The 22169-nt window shown below is 40.2% G+C and overlaps 2 protein-coding genes across 37 annotated transcripts in view; both read left to right on the forward strand.

Annotated features, from left to right (window-relative positions):
* The window catches only part of NR1H3 (nuclear receptor subfamily 1 group H member 3), a 54271-nt gene extending 51172 nt beyond the window's left edge, over positions 1-3099 (forward strand). For all 3 annotated transcript variants that reach the window (XM_060763462.2, XM_067462754.1, XM_067462753.1), the window contains 2 exons: positions 1101-1195; positions 2516-3099. In XM_060763462.2, coding sequence (XP_060619445.2) covers positions 1101-1195; positions 2516-2662 — 242 coding nt within the window. In that variant the 3' untranslated portion in view covers positions 2663-3099. The remainder of the gene's footprint in view (positions 1-1100; positions 1196-2515) is intronic.
* A 5455-nt stretch (positions 3100-8554) lies between these two features.
* The window catches only part of MADD (MAP kinase activating death domain), a 92821-nt gene continuing 79206 nt past the window's right edge, over positions 8555-22169 (forward strand). For 31 of the 34 annotated variants that reach the window (XM_060763147.2, XM_067462755.1, XM_067462760.1 and 28 more), the window contains exon 1: positions 8556-8691. The gene's annotated coding sequence lies outside the window, so the exon portion shown is untranslated. Of the gene's footprint in view, positions 8692-8734; positions 8834-22169 lie in introns of those variants that run through there. The other 3 variants (XM_067462766.1, XM_060763233.2, XM_067462756.1) reach the window with 3 other exon arrangements.

The following is a 22169-nucleotide window of genomic DNA, read 5'->3' on the forward strand; positions in this document are numbered from 1 at the left end:
AGTATGATAAAGGTGGAACAGTTTTGTCCAAACAAATGGGGAAAACTCACAATACAGATTACAAAGCCAATATAGACTTATCAGAGATGAGCTGCAGCTGTAATTTTTGCCAAACCGCCCCCATTGTATTTTGTATGGATATGTACAGCCTAGAGGTTTGTTTCTGTTTACTTTTAACTTCTGTGCAACAGTAAAAATGTGTACTTGTATCATTACAGTGTTGAGTATCTTGCATGCAGTTGTGTACACAATCCATTTAATTTCCAGGTTGGAATACAATAATATGTTAAAAAAGTCAAAGGGGGAATGAATATGTCTGCAAAGCACTGGATGTCTGAATTTAAATCTTTCCTTGGATTTTTCCCCCTGACAAGCCAGAGTCTTAAGCCAAGAACAAACCTTGACTTATAATTTTGGCTTGATAACAAGTGAGAAAATATGATTCAAATGTAATATTAAACAAACCACAGATAGAGATTTTCTGGTTTGTTTAGTCAAATCTGCTGTCTGGAAGCAGGAGAGAGTAAATATTGGTGCACAAACATACTTGCTTGTTCATGGTAATGCAGAGGTCTCAGCAAAATTTTCTGTATAAGGTTGAATATATCTATCCATGTATTGCTGGATGGGGTGTGTGCACTAATGTTGAGAGGGAGAAGCTTGTATAAAGCTATCTATCTTAGAGGCGGGATTTGAATAGTGACATGCTGGTTCACACCTTAAGCCTCTTAGCCGCTTGGATCCATTAACACTTAGCTTTTGCTTATTTCTTCTGTTGAAACTGATGGGCCTTAAAGGTACTTGGCTTTGGCTGAGTCACACATAGCCAAAGCCATTTTTCAACATGGATACGCTACAGGAAATGTGGTACAGGAGTTCATCTCTGTGTTGTTTCTAAGCTGTATGATGCATCAGAAATTGTGGTCTGGACTTGAGAAGCAGCATAACATTGAAGTCTGTGGCTTGAAATACACATTTTTGGACCTTTAGAAACAACTAGGGAGTTCAGATTCTGAAAGTGGTAGTAAACTTGGGAGCTCTGGACACTAATGTACTTTCTCGTATACATATTCATAAAGCTGAACCCTGCTTATTTACAGACAGGCCAAATGTTCAAAACCAGCACCTTGTGGAAAGACTGCAACATACCTATGTAGAAGCCCTTCATTCTTATATCTGTATCCACAGACCAAACGTAAGTGTCTCAGCTAAATTCTGATAAAGTTTGCATTGCTCTGTGTCTTAGAAAGAATGTTTATACAAAATTGGCTGTATGACCAACATCATTAAACAAATGCTCTTGTTTATGTATGAAGCTGACCATTGGTCTGTTTAATCCAGGCTGCGCTGCCTGGCAAGGATATTTCCCAGCCCCTTTACTTAAAACCCTAGTCTAACTGAAGATAAAATGCTAAGTATTGGAGAGGGGACATTCTGCATTCAGCACTGCTGAGTAGAAACTAAAAATCCCTTGTTTTGGATTATAACTCCCATTATCCCCCAAGCAGTAAGAATATGATGGAAGATTGTCATCTGGAAGCAACCAAGGAAGCCCAAAATATGTCCCCCAGTTCTGTTACTGAGCTGTTACCAACTTTCTTTTTTAATAACATTTAGTCAGTTCTATGAATGAAAGGAGTGTGGTGGAGGCTCCTTCTTTGGAGGCTTTTAAACAGAGGCTGGATGGCCATCTGTCTGGGGTGCTCTGAATGGAATTTTCCTGCTTCTTGGCAGGGGGTTGGACTGCATGGCCCATGAGGTCTCTTCCAACTCTATGATTCTGTGTTACTGAGTTGTTATCCCCTTTCTTTTTTATAGCATTTAGATAGTGCTATGAATGAAAGGAAAGGAAGGAAGAGAAAGGACATGGGTTCTTATTTATAGACCTAATAAATGCCTACTCAGGGACTGCCTGGAGCTATCCGGCTGTTTGATGCTGGGTGCTGATTATAGCCTTTGAAGCAAAGTCCTTGTAGTTAGAGATGACAAGTGACAGCAGGAAGGGAAACAATATTGTTAAATTTGCGAGTTCAATGGACATTTTTTTTTGTCCTCAAAATGATCAAATTCTCTGTCTTGCTCAGGTTTCCTAGTTCCTAACATAACACCTAATTAGTTCCTTATTCTTAACTATTGACCACCTAGTTGCTTATTTGCTTTCTTCGCCCAGTTCTTAAAAGTACCATTAAAAAAAAAAGAAACCCTCAGATGCTGAGATTTGAATTCATTATGCAAAGTATTCCAAGGAGTTTATGCAAATACCTAGAATTTCTAAAATTTGTTCTGAGTACAAAAAGCATTGCCAATTGCTGGTGTTACTGCAGCTGTGATGAATTAAATTATTTGACTGGGATAGTCATAGATGTAATAGTATTTATCACTTTTGCTGTGTAAAATGCATTACTATCTTATGACCCTCAAGGGAAAGTATTAATCATCCGTCTTTGCAGATAGCAAGCTGAAAATGACAAATGGCTTTTGTGATATTAATACCCTTTTGCGTGCAACTTTACAGGATCATCTAATGTTTCCACGGATGTTAATGAAACTGGTCAGTCTTCGGACTTTAAGTAGCGTTCATTCTGAGCAAGTGTTTGCTCTTCGGCTACAGGACAAGAAGCTTCCACCACTTCTTTCAGAGATCTGGGATGTGAATGAATGACCACACTGTCTCAGGGCTGTGACCTTTTGTAGGAGCCCTGCCATTTACCTATTGCTAACAAGAGCCTGTCATCTCTTCTCTAAAATGTGGAAGTGATGTGGACATAGTCCTGCGGTTTCTTTGCTCTGAAGAGACAATGTAGAAGGCAAACGAAGTGGACCCAGTGATGCTTTAGTCTTTGAGTAATGTGACAACAACTGAAAAACCTCAACATAGCAGAAATGAAGAATTCAACCTACTAATTTTTCCAGTGCCTTTCTCCTTTCACATAATTTCTCTGAGTTTCATTTCAAGGACACACCATCCAGACACACACAGCTTTCCTGGACTATCAAAAACAAGCCTCCCTCCGTATCCATGTTTTGTAACTTCATAGGAGTTTTTCTGGGCTGACTAACACACGTTAACCTTCCAAATAATAGTTTACATTTGTGGTATTTTGTGGTGTTTTCTTCATTTCATCTCTTTCTGCAAGCTAGAGCCATACATGCCATTTTATTGCCTTTTTAGGAATGGCCCTGTATCATATAAATCTATTACAATTTTTCCTAATTCTACTATTTTTTTGCCCCAAGATATAAATTCCTGTGATATTTTGATACATTTTGATGCATTACAGAAGCAAATCCAGTCACCATTCCTTGCCCTACCACAGTTTTCCTAACTCTCCTCCTAAACTACTTTCTCTTTGTGATGTTGCAGACATGTGTTTGCAAGCTAACTATACACATGGAATTCATATGTGGAAGGAAACGTAGCTGATGAAACTTTTTTTGGGAAAAGTCAAGCATGTTCTCTCTTCCCCACTGAAAAAATACTTTCACTGCCAAAAATACCTGTTGAAGATTTGCTCTTAACATTGTCTAAAATAATAGAATCCAATTTGTGTGGAACATCAAAGGATGTCAGTGTTTCTTAAGGGGCTCTCATCTGTTCTGAAATGTATGTTTATTACCTCTCTGTTTCTACCTTAAATTTGTCAAGTTGTTTATTGATGGTCCTTTGGAGGGTATTTTTTTTACCCATAAAGAGTTTAATATTTACAGTTTGAGGCTGTAGAGAGTTAATCATAGTTTGGATTATTTATTTAGTTCAGACTATTTATTTATTTACATCATTTCTATCCCGCTCTTCTCACCCCTCAAGGGACTCAGAGCAGTGTACAAACTTTATACAGAACACATATAGGCAAACATTCAATGCTGTTATACAATTGACAGGATGAACAATACATAAACAAAGAATACATAAGACTGTTGGAGCAGAATCGGGCATACATGAAGCTTGTGGCATTGCCCCTTCCCCTTCTTTTTATACTAGAAATCAGAGAATCATCAATTGAAATTTGGTGCAAAAGCTATCACACTTAACAGCTAAAACAATCTGAGCTCATACATTCATTTACCTTTAACAAAAAGGGCTCACATCCCTACTATGTGGAATTTTATTCCTTGTTGCTCTTGGCTTCCTTCATTTCAGTAGTATGGTTTAGAACAGAGGGCAGTTTTGTTTCTGCTTAATCAAAAAGTTGAAAGTCAGAAGTCCTTGCCAATTGATTGGAAATCATTTGGAGATCTGCCAGTAAATCCAGATATATCTTCTCTATTGTCTTCCTATGTCTAAATGCCACCTTATTTAATGCCAGGAGTTAACTCTTAGATTCCTTGGTGTTTTAGGAGTATATGTTCCATTATTTGTTAGGATATACGTTTTGCAAGCCTTCTGAGAGTGTGGGCCCATGAACCAATATGATTGTTGATTCTGCAGCAAGTGCCATACCAGTGTCATTGGCCTTGTGTCTATTTTGCACTTGAAGTTGTTCTCTCTTTGCTGGCCTTTATTCTGTAAAGCACTTGTAACAATTTCTAAAATCTTTTTTGTATAACCCCTTGCAATTGCAGACTTTTAATTCTGTGTTTTAACTGTTTGCAAAAATGTTAATGCTCACGCAAAAGAATAAAGTCTAATACAGAATGTGGGCTGTTATAAAAAAAACTTCTAGAATTGTGCTTCAGAGTTTATTATTTCAAAAAAAGAGATACTCAAGATTGTGAAGGAAAACAAGTTAATATGAAAGTGAACTATTGCATAGCTCCTTATCATTGTGATCAAAAAAGGAGGAAGGAAAAAAAGAAAAGAAATTGATAGCACCTAGAATCATAGAATTATTGAGTTGGAAGAGATCTTGTAGGCCATCCAGTCCAATCCCGCTGCCAAGAAGCAGGAAAATCACATTCAAAGCACCCCCAACAGATGGCCATTCGGCCTCTGTTTAAAAAAAGCCTCCAGAGAAGGAGCCTCCACCACACTCCGGGGCAGAGAGTTCCACTGCCGAACAGCTCTCACATGACCTTAAAGGTCATGTGGCTAGCATGCCTGGCTCCTTCGGCATGTCTCATTAAGAGCCACATCCACTATTTTAATGTGGTGAGATGCATTCCACCTTGGGCATGCATATTCAGCAGCAGTGTGGATTATCTGCCTTGATCTTCTGGGGTATTTATTTATTTAGGACATTTATATCCTGTCCCATATCAACCTCCGCAGAGGGACTCAGGACTGCTAACAACAAAAAAAACATAGGTATACATATCAAGTAAAAACAGCATAACACATTATAAAAACATTAAAACAATTGCCAATTTAAGCTGGCATCCTAAAAACAGTCTATCTGAGTCCACTAAAACCATAGCTTTGCCATCAAGTCAAATTAACCCGCAAAGGCCTGATCCCAGAGCCAGTATTTCACTTTTTTCCGGAACGTCAGGAGGGACGGAGCAGATCTGATTTCACTTGGGAGGGAATTCCATAGCCAAGGGGCCGCCACGGAGAGGGCCCTGTCTCTTGTCCCCAACAACTGTGATTGTGATGGTAGGGGGACAGCGAGCAGGACATAATAGTAATATGGCTGCTGCTGCTGCTTCATCTCCTCCTCCTCCTCCTCCTCCTCCTCATTATTATTATTTGAAACACAACAAGATGAGTTCACAGTTGACAAGATCACTCTTCTGGCTGTTGTATTGGATCACACATCGGACACTTCCCAAGTGCCTAAGACTGTGTGATGCATCGGCGAATAATGCAGATCCCAGTAAGGTGGCCTTCTGCAGCTGGCAGATGGTAATTTTGCCAGCGCCGATTGTGTTTAAGTGCAGGCCAAGGTCTTTAGGCACTGCACCCAGTGTGCCGATTACCACTGGGACCACCTTTACTGGCTTGTGCCAGTCTTTGCAGTTCGATCTTTAAATCCTCATATTGTGTCAGCTTTTCCAGTTGTTTCTCGGCAATTCTGCTGTCACCTGGGATTGCGACATCAATGATCCATACTTTGTTTTTTAACACATTTGTGAGGTCAGGAGTATTATGCTCCAAAACTCTGACTGTCTGAATCCGGAATTCCCAGAGGAATTTGGCATGTTCATTCTCTGTAACTTTTTCCGGCTTGTGATCCCACCAGTTCTTTGTTGCAGGCAGATGGTATTTGTGGCACAAGTTCCAATGAATCATCTGAGCAACGGTGTTGTGCCTCTGCTTGTAGTCCGTCTGCGTGATCTTCTTGCAGCAGCTGAGAATGTGATCTATTGTTTCAACTGCTTCCTTGCAGAGTCTACATTTGGGATCTGTTGTTGACTTTTCAATTCTGGCTTTGATGGCATTGTTTTGAATGGCTTGTTCTTGGGCTGCCAGAATCAGTCCCTTTGTCTCCTTTTTCAGAGTTCTATTTGTGAGCCACAGTTTTGTTTTTTCTTTGTCAAATTGGCTCTCATTTTTTCCCCAGGAACTGTCCATGGAGAGCCTTCTTCTGCCAGTTTTCTCTTCTGCTCTGGATGGTGTTTTTACGGTATTCCCTCTTTGTCTTTTGCACTTTAAGCAGTTTACTACTATTGACTTCCCTCAATGTTGCTTCTTGACTGCCTTTCACATAATCTGCCAGTGCATGGTTCTCTTCTTCTACCGTTTGTTTCACTTGCAGAAGCCCTCTGCCTCCTGATTTTCTGGGCAGGTAAAGTCATCAAAGCCAGAACTGAAAAGTCGACAACAGATCCCAAATGTAGACTTTGCAAGGAATCACATGAAACAATAGATCACATCCTCAGCTGCTGCAAGAAGATTGCGCAGACAGACTAGAAGCAGAGGCACAACACCATTGCTCAGATGATTCATTGGAACTTGTGCCACAAGTACCATCTGCCTGCAGCAAAGAACTGGTGGGATCACAAGCTGGAAAAAGTTACAGAGAATGAACATGCCAAACTCCTCTGGGACTTCCGGATTCAGACAGACAGAGTTTTGGAGCATAATACTCCTGATCTCACAAGCAAACACGATATGAGAATTTAAAAATCAAACTGCAAAGACTGGCACAAGCCAGTCAACTGCCTCTGTTTGTAGTCCCTCTGTGCGATTTTCTTGCAATAGCTGAGGAGATGGTCCATGGTTTCATCAGCTTCCTTGTTTATTATTTATTATTATTATTATTATTATTATTAAATCAAATCATTTATTTCGGTCATGTGTTGTTCATTCGTTCAGTCGTCTCCGACTCTTCGTGACCTCATGGACCAGCCCACGCCAGAGCTCCCTGTCGGCCGTTACCACCCCCAGCTCCCTCAAGGTCAGTCCAGTCACTTCAAGGATGCCATCCATCCATCTTGCCCTTGGTCGGCCCCTCTTCCTTTTGCCTTCCACTTTCCCCAGCATCATTGTCTTCTCTAGGCTTTCCTGTCTCCTCATGATGTGGCCAAAGTACTTCAACTTTGTCTCTAGTATCTTTCCCTCCAGTGAGCAGTCGGGCTTTATTTCCTGGAGGATGGACTGGTTGGATCTTCTCGCAGTCCAAGGCACTCTCAGCACTTTCCTCCAACACCACAGCTCAAAAGCATCGATCTTCCTTCGCTCAGCCTTCCCTAAGGTCCAGCTCTCACATCCGTAGGTTACTACAGGGAATACCATGGCTTTGACTAGGCGGATCTTTGTTGCCAGTCTGATGTCTCTACTCTTCACTATTTTATCGAGACTGGACATTGCTCTCCTCCCAAGAAGTAAGCGTCTTCTGATTTCCTGGCTACAGTCTGCATCTGCAGTAATCTTTGCCCCTAGAAATACAAAGTCTGTCACGGCCTCCACGGTTTCGCCTTCTATTTTCCAGTTGTCAAGCATTCTTGTTGCCATAATCTTGGTTTTTTTGACGTTTAGCTGCAACCCGGCTTTTGCGCTTTCTTCTTTCACCTTGATTAGAAGGCTCCTCAGCTCCTCCTCGCTTTCGGCCATCAGAGTGGTGTCATCTGCATATCTGAGGTTGTTAATGTTTCTTCCAGCAATTTTCACCCCAGCCTTGCATTCATCAAGCCCCGCACATCGCATGATGTGTTCTGCATACAAGTTAAAAAGGTTGGGTGAGAGGATGCAGCCTTGCCGTACGCCTTTCCCAATCTTGAACCAGTCTGTTGTTCCGTGGTCAGTTCTGACTGTTGCGACTTGGTCCTTGTACAGATTCCTCAGGAGAGAGACAAGATGTCTTGGGATGCCCATCCCACTAAGAACTTGCCACAATTTATTATGATCCACACAGTCATAGACCAGCACAATGGATTTCGGTCATAGACCAGCACAATTATTATTATTATTATTATTATTATTATTATTATTATTATTATTATTATAGGGCTGTGTGGTAGGGTACAGTAGCAGAAACCAGGGGAGAATGATGTTTGGGTTCTCCTGCTTGAGTGTTTTTCCACAGTTTGCCTTGACGGCTGGCCCCTGTGCGCGAGGGATGCGCTGGCCTTGGTGCTCAAGGCTCCTCCTCCTCCTCCTCGGCGTCGCACAGCCCTCCCCCCCTCTAGGCCGTGAATGGTTCGTTCCGCCTCCCCCTCTCCTCCCCTCTCCGTCGCGTTGGTTCGCTCCTCCTCCCTGGGCTGTTGATGCGGAACTGGCTGGGCGGCTTTGGGCCTGGGGAGTGCGAGCTGCGTGCGCGAGGAGGAGGAAGAGGAGGAGGGCGAAGGCAGCGGGGCCTCCTCCACTGACAGGTGAGGCGCCCAGGCCGCCGGAAAGGCCCTCTGTGACATACGGCGGGGGTGGGGAGGGCTGAGGAGGCGCCCGTTGAGGTGTGTCAGGGGAAGCAGGCCAGCCTCATGGAGAACCCTCGCCTCGTATCGCGGGAAGAAAGAGGTGAGGGGATGGGTTGCTGTGAGTTTTCCGGGCTGTATGGCCAGTGTTCCAGAAGCATTCTCTCCTGACGTTTCTCAGGCATCCTCAGAGGTTGTGAGGTCTGTTGGAAACTAGGCAAGTGGGGTTTATATATCTGTGGAATGTCCTCTTTGAGGCAAATGGGAATGCTGCAATTAATCATCTTGATTAGCATTGAATAACCTTGCAGCTGCTTCCTGCCTGGGGGAATCCTTTGTTGGGAGGTGATTAGCTGGCCCTGATTGTTTCTTGACTGGAATTCCCTTGTTTTTGAGTGTTGAGGTGAAGGGATGCTGCTGGGACACAAGGCACTGCTGTTCAATTCAACCATTTGCGCTTCTAAGCAATTTCTGACCTCACAGGGGTTTCCTCCTGTCAAGGTTTGTTCGCAGAGTGAGGCTGAGAGACTGTCACTTGCTTCAGGTCACCCAATGCACTGCCATGGCCAAGCAGGGAGGAATTCAAACCCTGGGCTCTAGAGCCATAGGACCCTTCAGGACAGGCCCAGTATCCCAGGATCTGATCCCAGGTTTTATGTTTATCTCAGATTATCTGGTAGTGGGGACTCATATATTCCAGTTTAAAGAGTAAAGAAGGGAGACATCAGAGCCCTTCCCTCAGCACCAATGGCCACTCTGGGGCCAGAGTAAACAAGGGAGCCGAGAAGACAGTTCCATCTTGTCTCCTGCGACATCAGAGCCCCTTCCCCAGCAATGATATAATATTATATAATAATAATATTATGAATGATGTATTAGTACTGTACTAATAATATAGTATGTTTTATGTACATATGACTTGTAAGCTGCTCTGAGTCCCCTTTGGGGTGAGAAGGGCGGCATATGAATGTCATAAATAAATAAATAAAGCAGAAAATCTGAGATCAGATCCTGGGATATAGGGCCTGTCAGGAAGGGCCGATAGTCACACGCTCAAGCCACGACTCCATGCTGGCTCTTTTCAGTCATAGATAAGCATTAGCGAAGATAGCTTTTTAAAACAGCAGAATGGACGAGAAGCAACTGGAAAAACTTACACAAAATCAGGATTTAAAGATCAAACTGCAAAGACTCTGGCACAAGCCAGTAAAGGTGGTCCCAGTGGTGATTGACATACTGGTGCAGTGCCTAAAGACCTTGACATGCACTTAAAAATGATTGACACTGACAAAATTACCATCTTTCAGCTGCATAAGGCCACCCTACTCGGATCTGCACATATTATTCACTGATACATCACACAGTCCTAGACACTTGGGAAGTGGCCAACATGTGGTCAAATACAAAAGCCAGCATAGTGATCTTGTTTGCTGTGTAATAATCTTGCTGTGTATCTAACAACAACAACAACAATAATAATATACCATAAGATACCTTATTCTTATGAGGAAGCTTTTTCTCAAGAGTCCTAGTCTTACATTCAAACCACTCACTGACCAGCATTAAAGAAATCATTTTTTACCATAAGGCACATTATTAATTTATAATAATAAATACTTTATTTGTAACCTGTCCTATCTCCCCAAGGGGACTCAAGGCAGTTTCCAACAAAAGTGACAAAAATGCAAATGTTCAATACGGAGAACAGACAAACAACAAATCAAAGACAGTGGATAAAATAATCTCAATATGAACTTATAAAACTCAACAAAATGTAAAAAATTAAACATTGAATGAACATAACACATTGCACACATTTTATAAATATTTATATATATTTATCATGTCAGAAGTAAATTGAGAATACAGTTAGAATGTATAAAAAACCACAAGTTTTAAGAACTTGGCATTATATTAGATTTCCTTTGATCAGAAGCTGACCACTTCGAGTGCCCCAGGTGTTGCCGTAAGAAGGCCCACCATTGTGCATGTGGCAGGGCTCAGGCTTCATTGTAGTACGACATTGTAGTACGACATTATCCTCCAGAGTTGTAGTCTGACACTGAAACTGACACTGGCTCTCTTTAATCTAGATCAGCATAAAAGAAGACATTTTTGTTTTTTGTTTTTTTTTTACCATAAAGTACATTATTATAAGAATTCATTGGTTGTTAAGACGCAGGTTCATTTCAATACCTCCAACAGAATATGAAAGCACCCATGATCCATGATTCTCAGATGCACCCTGTTTTTAGAGATTATATTGGGAGGGGAGTGCATCTTAGAATTGAAGAAATATGGTATTACTACTACTACTACTACTACTACTACCATAAAGTACATTATTATTGTGATGAACCCTTTTCTCCAGAGTCGTAGTCCAACACTCAAACCCACTACTCCATGCTGGGTCACTTCAGTCATAGGCCAGCCTAAAAGAAGACTAATTTTTAACCATAATGTACATTATAATGATGATGAAGCGTTTTCTCCAGAGGCTTAGGCTTTCATTGAAACCACTGCTCCATGCTGCCTCTCTTCAGCATGAAAGAAGACAGGTTTTTTATACCATAAGGTACATGATTATTATTATGAACCCTTTTCATAAAGCAACACTCCAACCACTGGGACTTGATGACTGTCTTAAGTAATGGACTAGTATGATTTTTTAAACCATAAAGTAAATTATTACTGTATTTCTTCTATTCTAAGACACAATTGATTATTAAGATGCATGTTAATTTCAGTACCACTATATATATAGCGCGTCTGCAATTCTAAGATGCCCCCCCCTCTATATATGGCATCTGCCTTTCTAAGATGCAGCTGATTTTTAGAAATGTTCATATGCAAAAAAATCTTAGAATGGAAGAAATATGATATCATCATCATCATTTGTATAGTGCCACCAAATATACACGGTACTTTGAAATAAAACAAGTGTAGGACAACGTGGCCAAAAAGAGAATGAACACATAAAATTGGTATTTAATCATCATTGTAGCACTTTAGCCAAGCCCAAGGTTTGTACTTAATCCCCAGCCCCATGTCTCTGACATGGCTACCTGAATGCTTCTAAAAGGGCAGTTTGTTGTCATTATCTACTGCTGCTTTATCATCTGTCACAACGGCAGTTGCACCAAATCTAATGAGTTATAAAGCATGGGCGTTTAAGAGAGGGCAGATATGAGTCTTGGGTCAGAAGTGGAAAACTGGGTGTGGGGGCCGACACAGAGTTGTGTGGGGCAGAGAAATGTGGGTATGAGAGGAGGGCTGGGGTTGGGGTAAAGCCCAGAGCATTAGACATCTGCAGCAGCAGCAGAATGTGTGAGAAAGTATGTGAGAAAGTGAGGTTGGTAGGCAGTGTGCATAGCTCTTAATTGTTGTCCCATCTGTGGACTGAGTATGTGCATGATGGTGCCCCTCCTGACCTTCCTTGGGTACATGTTATTATAATAATAAATCTTTATTTGTATCCTGCTTTTCTCCCTAAATGGCTTTCTCTCCTTTTGAGGCTGGCTAGTTTAGGGTTGTTCAGCGCAGCTGGACACAGTTGTCCTTGTTTCTCCTAAACTCCCTTCCCAGGGTCATTGACAAGAGGAAGAACCTAACACCCATCTTGAGAATCTTAACTACTGCTGTGGTCAACAGCTAGCCCCTTTATGCCTTTTATGGGGGAACCTCAGGCATCGCAGAGGTCCCTGTGTCTTTCCACTAGCCACATGGAAACAATGAAGGGATGTGTGTAACAACAATAGTGTATGAATGCGTCTCCTCTGTGACCTATGGAAAGTCGGGGAGATGGATTTTACTTGCTTCTAGAGTGCATTTCTGAGCTTCACTGTGTCTGACTGGAAAATTACAAAATACGCACTAAGGTATGGTGGAAGCTGCTGCTCTGTTAGGGCTAGAACTTTCAGAAAGAGTAGGAAGTATGATTTAAAGGAAGATAGCATTAACAGTTCTTTGGATGATTTAGAGAACAAACATTTCTATTGTGGGTATGACAGGCATTCTTCTAAAATGTATTACCTATGTCTTATCAGCAGAGAATAACTGCTGTCCAGTATCTTATATTTAACTGATAGAAGGATTTACTTACAAGCAAGTCTTAAATACTAACTTTTATTTTAAAAAACCGTTCCTTGGTTTTGTTAGATAATATAGTGGGAGGTTTTTTTTGCTTATCTGAAAATATTTAGGGCCTAAATTTTAGACTGTAGTGTGTTGTGTTTAGAGTCAGCCTGGTGTAGCGTTTGAGCATTGGACAACAACTCTGGTGGCCAAGATTTCAATCCCTGATTGGCTATGCTGATCTTGGACAAGTCACATTCTCTCATTCTCAGAGGCAGACCAATCCTCTCTGAACCTTAAGGTTCATGTTATGCCCCATCTGCACTGCCATTTAAATCATTTCAAACTGTATTATAGGGCAGTGTAGATGGGACCTTAGAGTCGAAAGTGACTTAAAAACATACAATGTTGGAGTTTAACCATTTTCTGTAAGGAAATCCTGTATAGCATTTGATTGTTAATGTTATATCTCTGTTACTAAGATATTGGAAAGGCCGCCTGGTGGTGCAGCAGGTTAAACTGCTGAGCTGCTGAACTTGCTGACCGAAAGGTTGGCGGTTCGAATCCAGGGAGTGGGATGAGTTCCCACTGTTAAGCCCAGCTTCTGCCAACCTAGCAGTTCGAAAACATGCACATGTGAGTAGATTAATAGGTACCGCCCTGGCAGAAAGGTAATGGCTCTCCATGCAGTCATGCTAGCCACATGACCTTGGAGGTGTCTATAGACAATGCTTGCTCTTCAGCTTAGAATTGGAGGTGAGCACCACTCCCCAGAGTCAGACACAACTGGACTTAATAATGTCAGGGAAAACCTTTACTTAAGATATTGGAAGAATATTTATTTACATTTTTGTGTGTCCATCTGTAAGATTTAGATATACACGAACAACACTGTTTGTAGAAGTCAAACTAAAACATACAAAACTCTACCACCTCCTTGGTGAATGGGGTACTTCCAGACCACTGGCCGTATGTTTAGCCATTGAGTTCTCTGTTGAGATCATTCGCTGATATCCTCTTCCAGAAGAGGCTCTGCATATTTTTTGCTTTTCACAGTTGGGAAAGATGAAGGGCAGAGGGAACTGGCTCTTCTGGGAGTCATCCTTTTGAGGTGCTTGGAGGACTTGAAAGTAGTGGCTCTTGAAGAACTCAGTTCTATATTCCCCTCCATTTGCTTGAAATTCATCTCCTAGAAATGCAGTTCCTAGAGGCCCCATGCATCCCTTGTTTCCTTGGAGATTGCTTCATTTCTCTGTACTCTGGCTGCTGCACATGCCCCTAAAATGAAAGGCAAGGAGAGCAAGAAGGTCCCAACAGAGCCACCTCCTGAAAGAATAGGCCTAGAGGTGATGAGTCACTTGGCTTTGCTTGCTGCTCATATTTTGGTTTATGGCGCTGTCATGAAATTTTGCTTAAATTTGGCTTCAATCTTGTCTGAGCAGCAGGAAATCTTCAGGGATCAGTGGGAAAAGCAAGGGTTAAGCAAATATCGTTTATTAAAAAGCTGCCATCAAGGCTCTCTTGACACTTTGAAAAGAGTCAAAGGAGACTTCTCCTTTCTAAAGGGAAAGCAATGGAATGAATGGAGAAGGCTTAGTATATGTGGGGATAAAGTATGAATAGTGTTTGTGTGTGTGTGTGTGTGAGAGAGAGAGAGAGAGAGGGGGGGGGAAGCATGGATTGTATAAATATGGACAGACTATGGTGCACTTCTGTCATACCACCCCTCTCACTGACTAGGCCAAAAATAATCCCTGTTGGCTAATGGAAAATTTCACAGGTAGGATTTTTTCTACATTCTATATCTCTAATACAAAATATAACATTGCCTAGAATATATGGTATTATAATTAGCTATTCATATTCATAGATCCTGTACTCGTGGATTTAATCAACCACAGCTCAAAAATATTCAGATCCCCCCCCCCCCCAAAAAAAAAAGCAAATCTTTATTTTGCTGCGTGCTGGGCACTGTGCTGATGTCTAGGCATACGCTGCTGTAGCCTCCCAGTATTTCACACATCACAAACAAATGCTCACTTCATTTGTTTGAGTCGTTTGCCATTTTATATAAGGGATCCTATATTGCTAGCCCATTATATAAATAATGGAACTTGAGCATCCATGGATTTTGTTATACAAGGGGGTACTGAAACCAAACCACAGCAAATACCATAAGTTCACTGTACTGTCTTCTGCTTTCTGTTAAGTATTTACATATGTGTGCAGAGTGGTGCACAGAAAGTTCCTGTCCTGTGTAAAAACATTTTCATTTATGTATTTACAAAGTGATGGCATATACTATACAAAATGTGCTATTACTGGGTGGTTTATTTTACACTCTGGTAAAGAAAATGTTGATTAAATCCTTACCACATCTTGTATGGGAAAGTCAGAGGAAGGTATTAAGTAGCTTAGGAATGGCTTTTCATAACTTGTCTGCATCATCTGTACTAGTGCAAATACACATTGTACTGCTAGTTCACAGGGCTTGGCCTACATTTCCTTATTTATTTATTTATTTCAAATTTATATACCATCCTTCTCAATCCCACAAGGGGGGGACTCAGGGTGGCTTACAACTGGCAGCCATTAGATGCCAACAACAACAAACAGTGACAATACAAAACAAGTTAACAGTAAATAGATAATAAATTATAAATATACATTAGAATATCAGAACTTTAAAATATACATTCACATCTTATTGTCTACACATTTACTTGAAGTCATTCATCACACTAGAGAGAAAAATCCACTTAAAATCCTGTTTCTGCCTCCTGCAGAATTCGGGGGTTTGTAGTTTAGTGAGGCTGTTAAAAGATCCTCCCTATACTACAAATCCCAGAATTCTGCAGGAGGCAGAAACTGGATTTTAGGTGGATTTTTTCTCTAGTGTGATGAGGAAATGCACTCTTCATTTGTTCAGCAGTGGTCCATTCTTTTATCATGACCCCCAACTTGGCCTTAGCTACATCTGATATCTCCAGATGGTTTTGTATTTGACTGAGACTTTGTGACATTTGCATTGTGTTCAACCTATATAAGCCATTTCGGATTGTACTCACCCTAATTTTTGTCTGTTTCCATAGTAGTTACTGTATTTACTACTAGTTAAAATGTGGGGGAAATTACTTCCATGTGTTATATATATATATATATATATATATATATATCTTCTTGGAAGAGATTTGATGAGAAGCACAGGTATAGTTCATTGGACATAGGATTTCACTCTTCTGCTTCAATTACTTGAATTAATGATCTGTTGACTCTAAATACTTTGAAGAGAAAGGTTGCCATTCTGTTTATTTGAACATACGGATACTCAATTTAGCTACTTTTATTAATACTCTTTATCTAGGTGTTTACATAGATATGAATCAGTAAGTCGGCGAATTATGGCAAAAGCTAAACTACATCCTTTGAAAACATATATCTTCCGAAGTGGCCAGAAGATGGACCTTGTCAGCAGATCAGGGATATTAAGAGAGGAAAGCACCAGATTCCATCTGATTGAGGAAGCTTAGCAGGATCAGCAATGTTGTAGGCTACAAAAGAAGGAACAGGCAAAAGCACCTCTGATAATTCCTTGCTTCAGAAAACCCTATGAAATTCATGGGGCTGTCATAGGTCAACAGATGACTTTAAAGCACATAAACATGCATTATAAGACAAAGAAAAATTGGGAAAACAAAAGCAGTATAAAGAAAACTACAGTTTGTATTTTTAAGTGAATTATAAACATTTTCTAGGCATGGATGGAAAGACAGCAGAGAATGCAAGTTATTTGTACTTACTTCTGCAGCAGACATATATGACTGTATAGTAAGCCAGTTGTGCAAACAAATCCACAAAAGTTACTGGCATTATTACTAGATGTTACAAAATCCTTTCATAGTACTTCTGACTCCCTGATGTTGACAGTTGAAAACTAATGTTTTTGTTCATAAATTGTGACTGATATACCAGCCCCATCTCTTCCTGGGTACTACATCTTTCCTTGCAGATGTCTATGTGGTCTCTCAGCCATTAATTGCATATGTACCACTGTTTAGACCAGAGGTTCTCAACCTGTGGGTCTTCAGGTGTTTTGACCTACAACTCCCAGAAATCCCAGCCAGTTTACCATCTGTTAGGATTTCTGGGAGTTGAGGGTCAAAACATCTGGGGACCCACAGGTTGGTAACCACTGGTTTAGATTCTTTAGTGCTCCTGCAGAAAGGAGCACTTCAGTTGTACAGGACTAAGGAAGAAAGAGTATATAGGACTAGTGTTGACTAACTGAACAGCATTATTCAAGTACCGAACATAAGGTTCTGGTCATTACAAAATCATCCGTGACCAGAACTTCCCCCAGTCAAGCCTCGAGAGAGAGGCCTGGATATAAGAACATGGAACTGGGTCTTTCCAGCCATGCTGTTTTACTCACATAATACACTTTATAAATCATTAGAAAAAAAGATTGAAACAGTTATATTTTCTTAAGAGTTTATAAAATAGCACGTTACAGTCAACTTGCAACATTTTCATTGAATAATAGAATCCTAGAGTTGGAAGAGACCTCATGGGCCATCCAGTCCAACTCCTTGCCAAAAAGCAGGAAAATCACATTCAAAGCATCCCCAACAGATGGCCATGCAGCCTCTGTTTAAAATCCTCCAAAGAAGGAGCCTCCACCACACTCTGGGGCAGAGAGTTCCACTGCTGAACATCTCTCACAGTTAGGAAGTTCTTCATAATTTTCAAGTGGAATTTCAGTTGAAGGAACTGGCAAAACCACCTCATTGCCTAAAAACCTGTGAAATTCGTGAGGTCATCATAAGTCACAAGCAACTTGAAAGCACATGTACACATATAAGAACTGTGTACAGAAGAATGCAACATAATTTAGAGGAGGTAATCCAACCCTTTCTTCATGTAACCCCTAATAATCTCTGGAAAGTTGAGAAATCCTAATGGGAGAGATTTGAAGGGCTGTATTAGAAAGGGGAAAATGTTCTGCTGTCAGATCTTTGCATTTCACCCTATAAGATTATAGAATTTTATTAGAGAACTTATTATGAAATATGCATGCAGTATTTGCATATTTGATTATAGAATACTTTTTCTATTGAAGCTGGCACCAATTTTTATTATTTTTGATGTGTCCAGATGTTTCTCTTTTTTGATATTTGAATAGATTTAATGACCTGACCTTGGTAGCAGTTTTGAAGATCATTTCTGTATTGGATGATGTGATCTTTTCATAGAATCATAGAATAATAGAGTTGGAAGAGACCACATGGAACATCTGGTCCAACCCCCTGCCATAGAGGATGGGACACATTTCAATTTATAGTGTTTAATTTGAAAACATTTAAACTTGAAATAAATATGTGATCGTATACATATTGTATTTTGTTGTACATTGCTTTAGGACTTGATATTCCAGAACTACATATATGATTATATAATCAAATTTTATAGCACCAAATAGATGAATCATTACAGTTCTGTTACATAAAATTCTGTGCTGATATAGCTACTCCGTGAGAAAAATAGTGACACTGTTATAACAACTTGACCTTGAATTTGTCTTCTAAAAAATCTTCTTTGTTTATTTGTCATAGTTTGTGGGAACAAAATAACAGATAACAAGGAAACTAGAGGAGCATAAATTGCATTCAGTCTCCTTAACATCGTTAATTATTCTTTAATGCTAGCAAAAAAACATATTCATGAAATATTCAGATGATTCTAAGTGGGGAAAACAGGGAGAAGCTGCATGTCCTGGAAATGTAAGGAGCTTTAATTTGGACAATGAAACAAATGCCTCAGATGTACTATGTGAGTATTTAAAGACAAAATGTTCAGAATAATGAGAAATAAAGATTCAAGGAGTACCCATGTACACATTAGATAGCAAATTAAAATTGGATTTTTCATATTTATTCTGCTATCACATTGCATTGACATTTTTATTCTATATATAGTACCTCCACGTATTATGAAAGCAATCTATTGTGTAATAGATTTTTGCATATAATCTGTAACCCTAGGTTGCTTTTTTTTAAAAAACAACCCTGAAATAAACAATGTATTGGGCCTACTAGAATCATGCTGGGGGACCAAGTGATACCTGGAGAAGTCGTGTCTCTACGCCTCCAGCTTGTGGTGGAATCTATTCTACCATATTAGCGAGCTACGCCTGTAAGTGCTGTTGCGAGATGCATGTGTAATTGTAACATAGCAATGTCTAAAAAAAAGTGTTTCTCATGAAGGAAAATATGTAATGTTTAAATGACTCTCACCACAGTATCACAAGAAGAGACTCGACTAGACAGAAATGTTTCTTCTTATCAGGCTGTGTAGGGATTATAAATGCATAACTGTACATGTAACATCTATGTTATACCAATCTGCTACTTCTAGTCACAGCAACCAATTCTCACAGTCAATTTTCTTTTCCATTCAGTGGTACAGTATTTTTGATTGTTGGAAAGAAAGCAATTGTGGAATATTCTTTCTTCTTGTATAATAATTGCTGTAAATCAAGGAAATATTAGTAGGAGGTTGGATGGGAAAGGTAATAATTGAAAATAACATTTTATATTATGGTGTATAGTTAGGCTCAAATCCAGCTTTTAGTTCCAATTAGAAAGGACCCTTTGAATCAATTGAATGATAAGAGTAACTCAGCACTTTTGTAATATTCATTGATTCCATAGATCTACTTAGTTGGAACAAGCAATTGGATTTAGGTCTTGATTTATGATTCAAAATTCATATTCATCCTAGCTTTTATGAGTATGGACATCTTTGGCAGATTGGGTCTGCCAGGACTGGCCAAAATGCTGGGGAGGGGGAGCCAGAAGACTCTTTTTTGTTTTGAGAAACAGATATTTTTAATATTGAATGTACAGAGAAGCACAACAATCTTTTAAAGAAGTGTATCACCACTCTTAGAACCTGCAGGGAAAAGGTTCATCCTTTTGGCCCTCAAACAACCTTGGGAGTCTATTTGCTGCTCCAGGATTGCACTTTCTCAAACCCTCTCCTATTATAAGTGAAATTAATTTAGAAAAATAATTTAGAATGAAATAATAAATTATGCTTTAGCAGGAATGAGGAACTCTTTTCTTGTCAACATCCCTTTTGGCCTTGGTTAAAACTTCGCAAGGTCCACATTTCAGCAGTTCAAAAGGCCAGAGGCAAAAATAGGTATAGTTGCATGTGTAACTCCTAATATTTGCTTAGTGTACAATGTGGAAAAATGCATCCAGATATTTTCATTTCTCAACTTGCAGAGGTTATCTCCATCATCTGGAAAGAAAGTAGCAAATAATATCAATAAGGCAGAATGGGGCTGATATGAGTTTGCGGTCTAAGAAGATATCTGGATTAAGAAGCCCCGGATCCACATTTGGCCTTTTAGCTTGGTGGTCTCATCTCTATACTAGAGTCAAATGGCCTTGAAGCGGCCATCTTTCTCTCCTGTGCTGTTAGTTGTTTCTTAATTTATTGGCTAGGTGGCAAAATAGCACTGCTTTGACAGTGAGTAATTCTTTTGGCAGGTGATTACGCTATTGATTCTAGGTCAGCTCTAATCCTCCTGCATTATCAGGAGCTTTTGCCAGATAAGTCTCTGATCTCAGCTGCCAGCTTTACTGTCTGCTACTGTTTATGTGTGCAAGTTTATATGGTTGCACATGAAAGTTTGGCCGTTCTGTAGTTGAACAAACATTTCATGCCTGTGGAAAAACAGAGAAGTTGATGGCTCCATTACTTATAGCATGTTCTCTAAACATAGTCTCGAATTTTTGTGTATTTATTAGGCATGAATAATTTAAACCATCAGTATCAGTTTGGGGAAAGAAATTTAGATTAGCAGTAATCCTGCTGTGCTGGTAAAGCAGGGTTAGGCATGCATTATACATTTTTTCTGGAATCTTGAAAACAACAACTCGAACCATCAAAATGCATGGGGCAACATACACACACAGAAATCGAAGAATTTTATTATTTATTTATTTATTTCACGCAGACCCGTAGCCAGGATTTCGATTTGGGGGGGGGGGGGCTGAGTCTGAGTGAAAGAGAGTCTACCCTAGCAAACCTTTTGTATCGTTACCCCAATACCTCCATGCATATGGGATATATTGAGTATGGTGATCAGATCATGATATGAATAAACATAACAGTTTAAATAATGCACCAGTAAGGCCTTTTCGTGAACCACCATCAGAATTTTGTGGGGGGGGGGGGGGGCTGAAGCCCCTCAACCCCCCCCCCCCCCCCCCCGGCTACATGCCTGATTTCACACATTTATACTCTGTCCTTTTCACCCCCGGAGGAGGACTCAGGGCGATTCTACAACAGGCAACCATTAGATTGCTACATCTATTGTTCAAATGCTTGATCCCAGAGCCAAGTTTTAAGTTTTTACGAAAGGCCAGGAGGGAGGGGGCAGATCTGATTTCATTGGGGAGGGAGTTCCACGGCTGAGGAGCCACCACTGAGAAGGCACTGTCTCTCATCCCCACCAGTTGCACTTGTGAGAGTGATGGGACCAAGAGCAGGGCCTCCCTAGATGATCTTAAACAGTTTACCCTAATGTCTACTTGAGGTTCTTTTTTTTTTAAATAGGCATTTCCTTTCCTTTTCACTTACATTGTTTTTTACAGCAGGATATTATAGATGGTGGAATTAGTAGTTTTGCACCTATCATATCTTAGCCCATCCATAAACTTACTCAGCTTTTATCCAAATACACGTCCTAGCTATATGCAAGGAGGTGTGTGTATATTGTAGGTGATAGAACGTGGCGGTATAGGAACACATTGTATTTGGATGTGTGTTGGCAGTTGAACTACATTTTTAACAGTGCCACTGAGAACTAATATGTAAAAGGCAGCTGTTTTAGTGATTGGTTATTTCAGGTGTTCTTTCAAAAGACTAAATCCTTCTGAAGTTCAGATACATTGCTGTTTGTCTTTGCCTTGTTAGGCACTGTTTGTTCTACTCAGTATGTTCTTACAGTAGAGAAGAATTGGCTTGTTGCAGTGCATAGTGGCAGAAGGTGTCTATTGGATTGCTGGTACCAATGAGTTGCTTTGCCTTACACTGACTTGCAGTTCCAAGGACACTTAAGACATGTGTTACATTTATTTGAACAGTATTTATAGCTTGGGTTGGAAATTCTGTCCTTTCAGATGTTCTTTACCTACATCTGCCATGAGCTGGGGTGGTATAATGCACACGTGACGCTATGGATAGCTCCTTTAAAGTTTGGATTAAAACACAAAATAGATTTGTTGCCCAGTTGACATGGAAGCAACCAGCCACTACTGTTGTTTCTCACCACTTTTTCTATCTACTTTCTT

The sequence above is a fragment of the Anolis sagrei genome, chromosome 1 (assembly GCF_037176765.1).
Source record: "Anolis sagrei isolate rAnoSag1 chromosome 1, rAnoSag1.mat, whole genome shotgun sequence".
In the NCBI taxonomy this organism is placed as follows: domain Eukaryota; kingdom Metazoa; phylum Chordata; class Lepidosauria; order Squamata; family Dactyloidae; genus Anolis; species Anolis sagrei.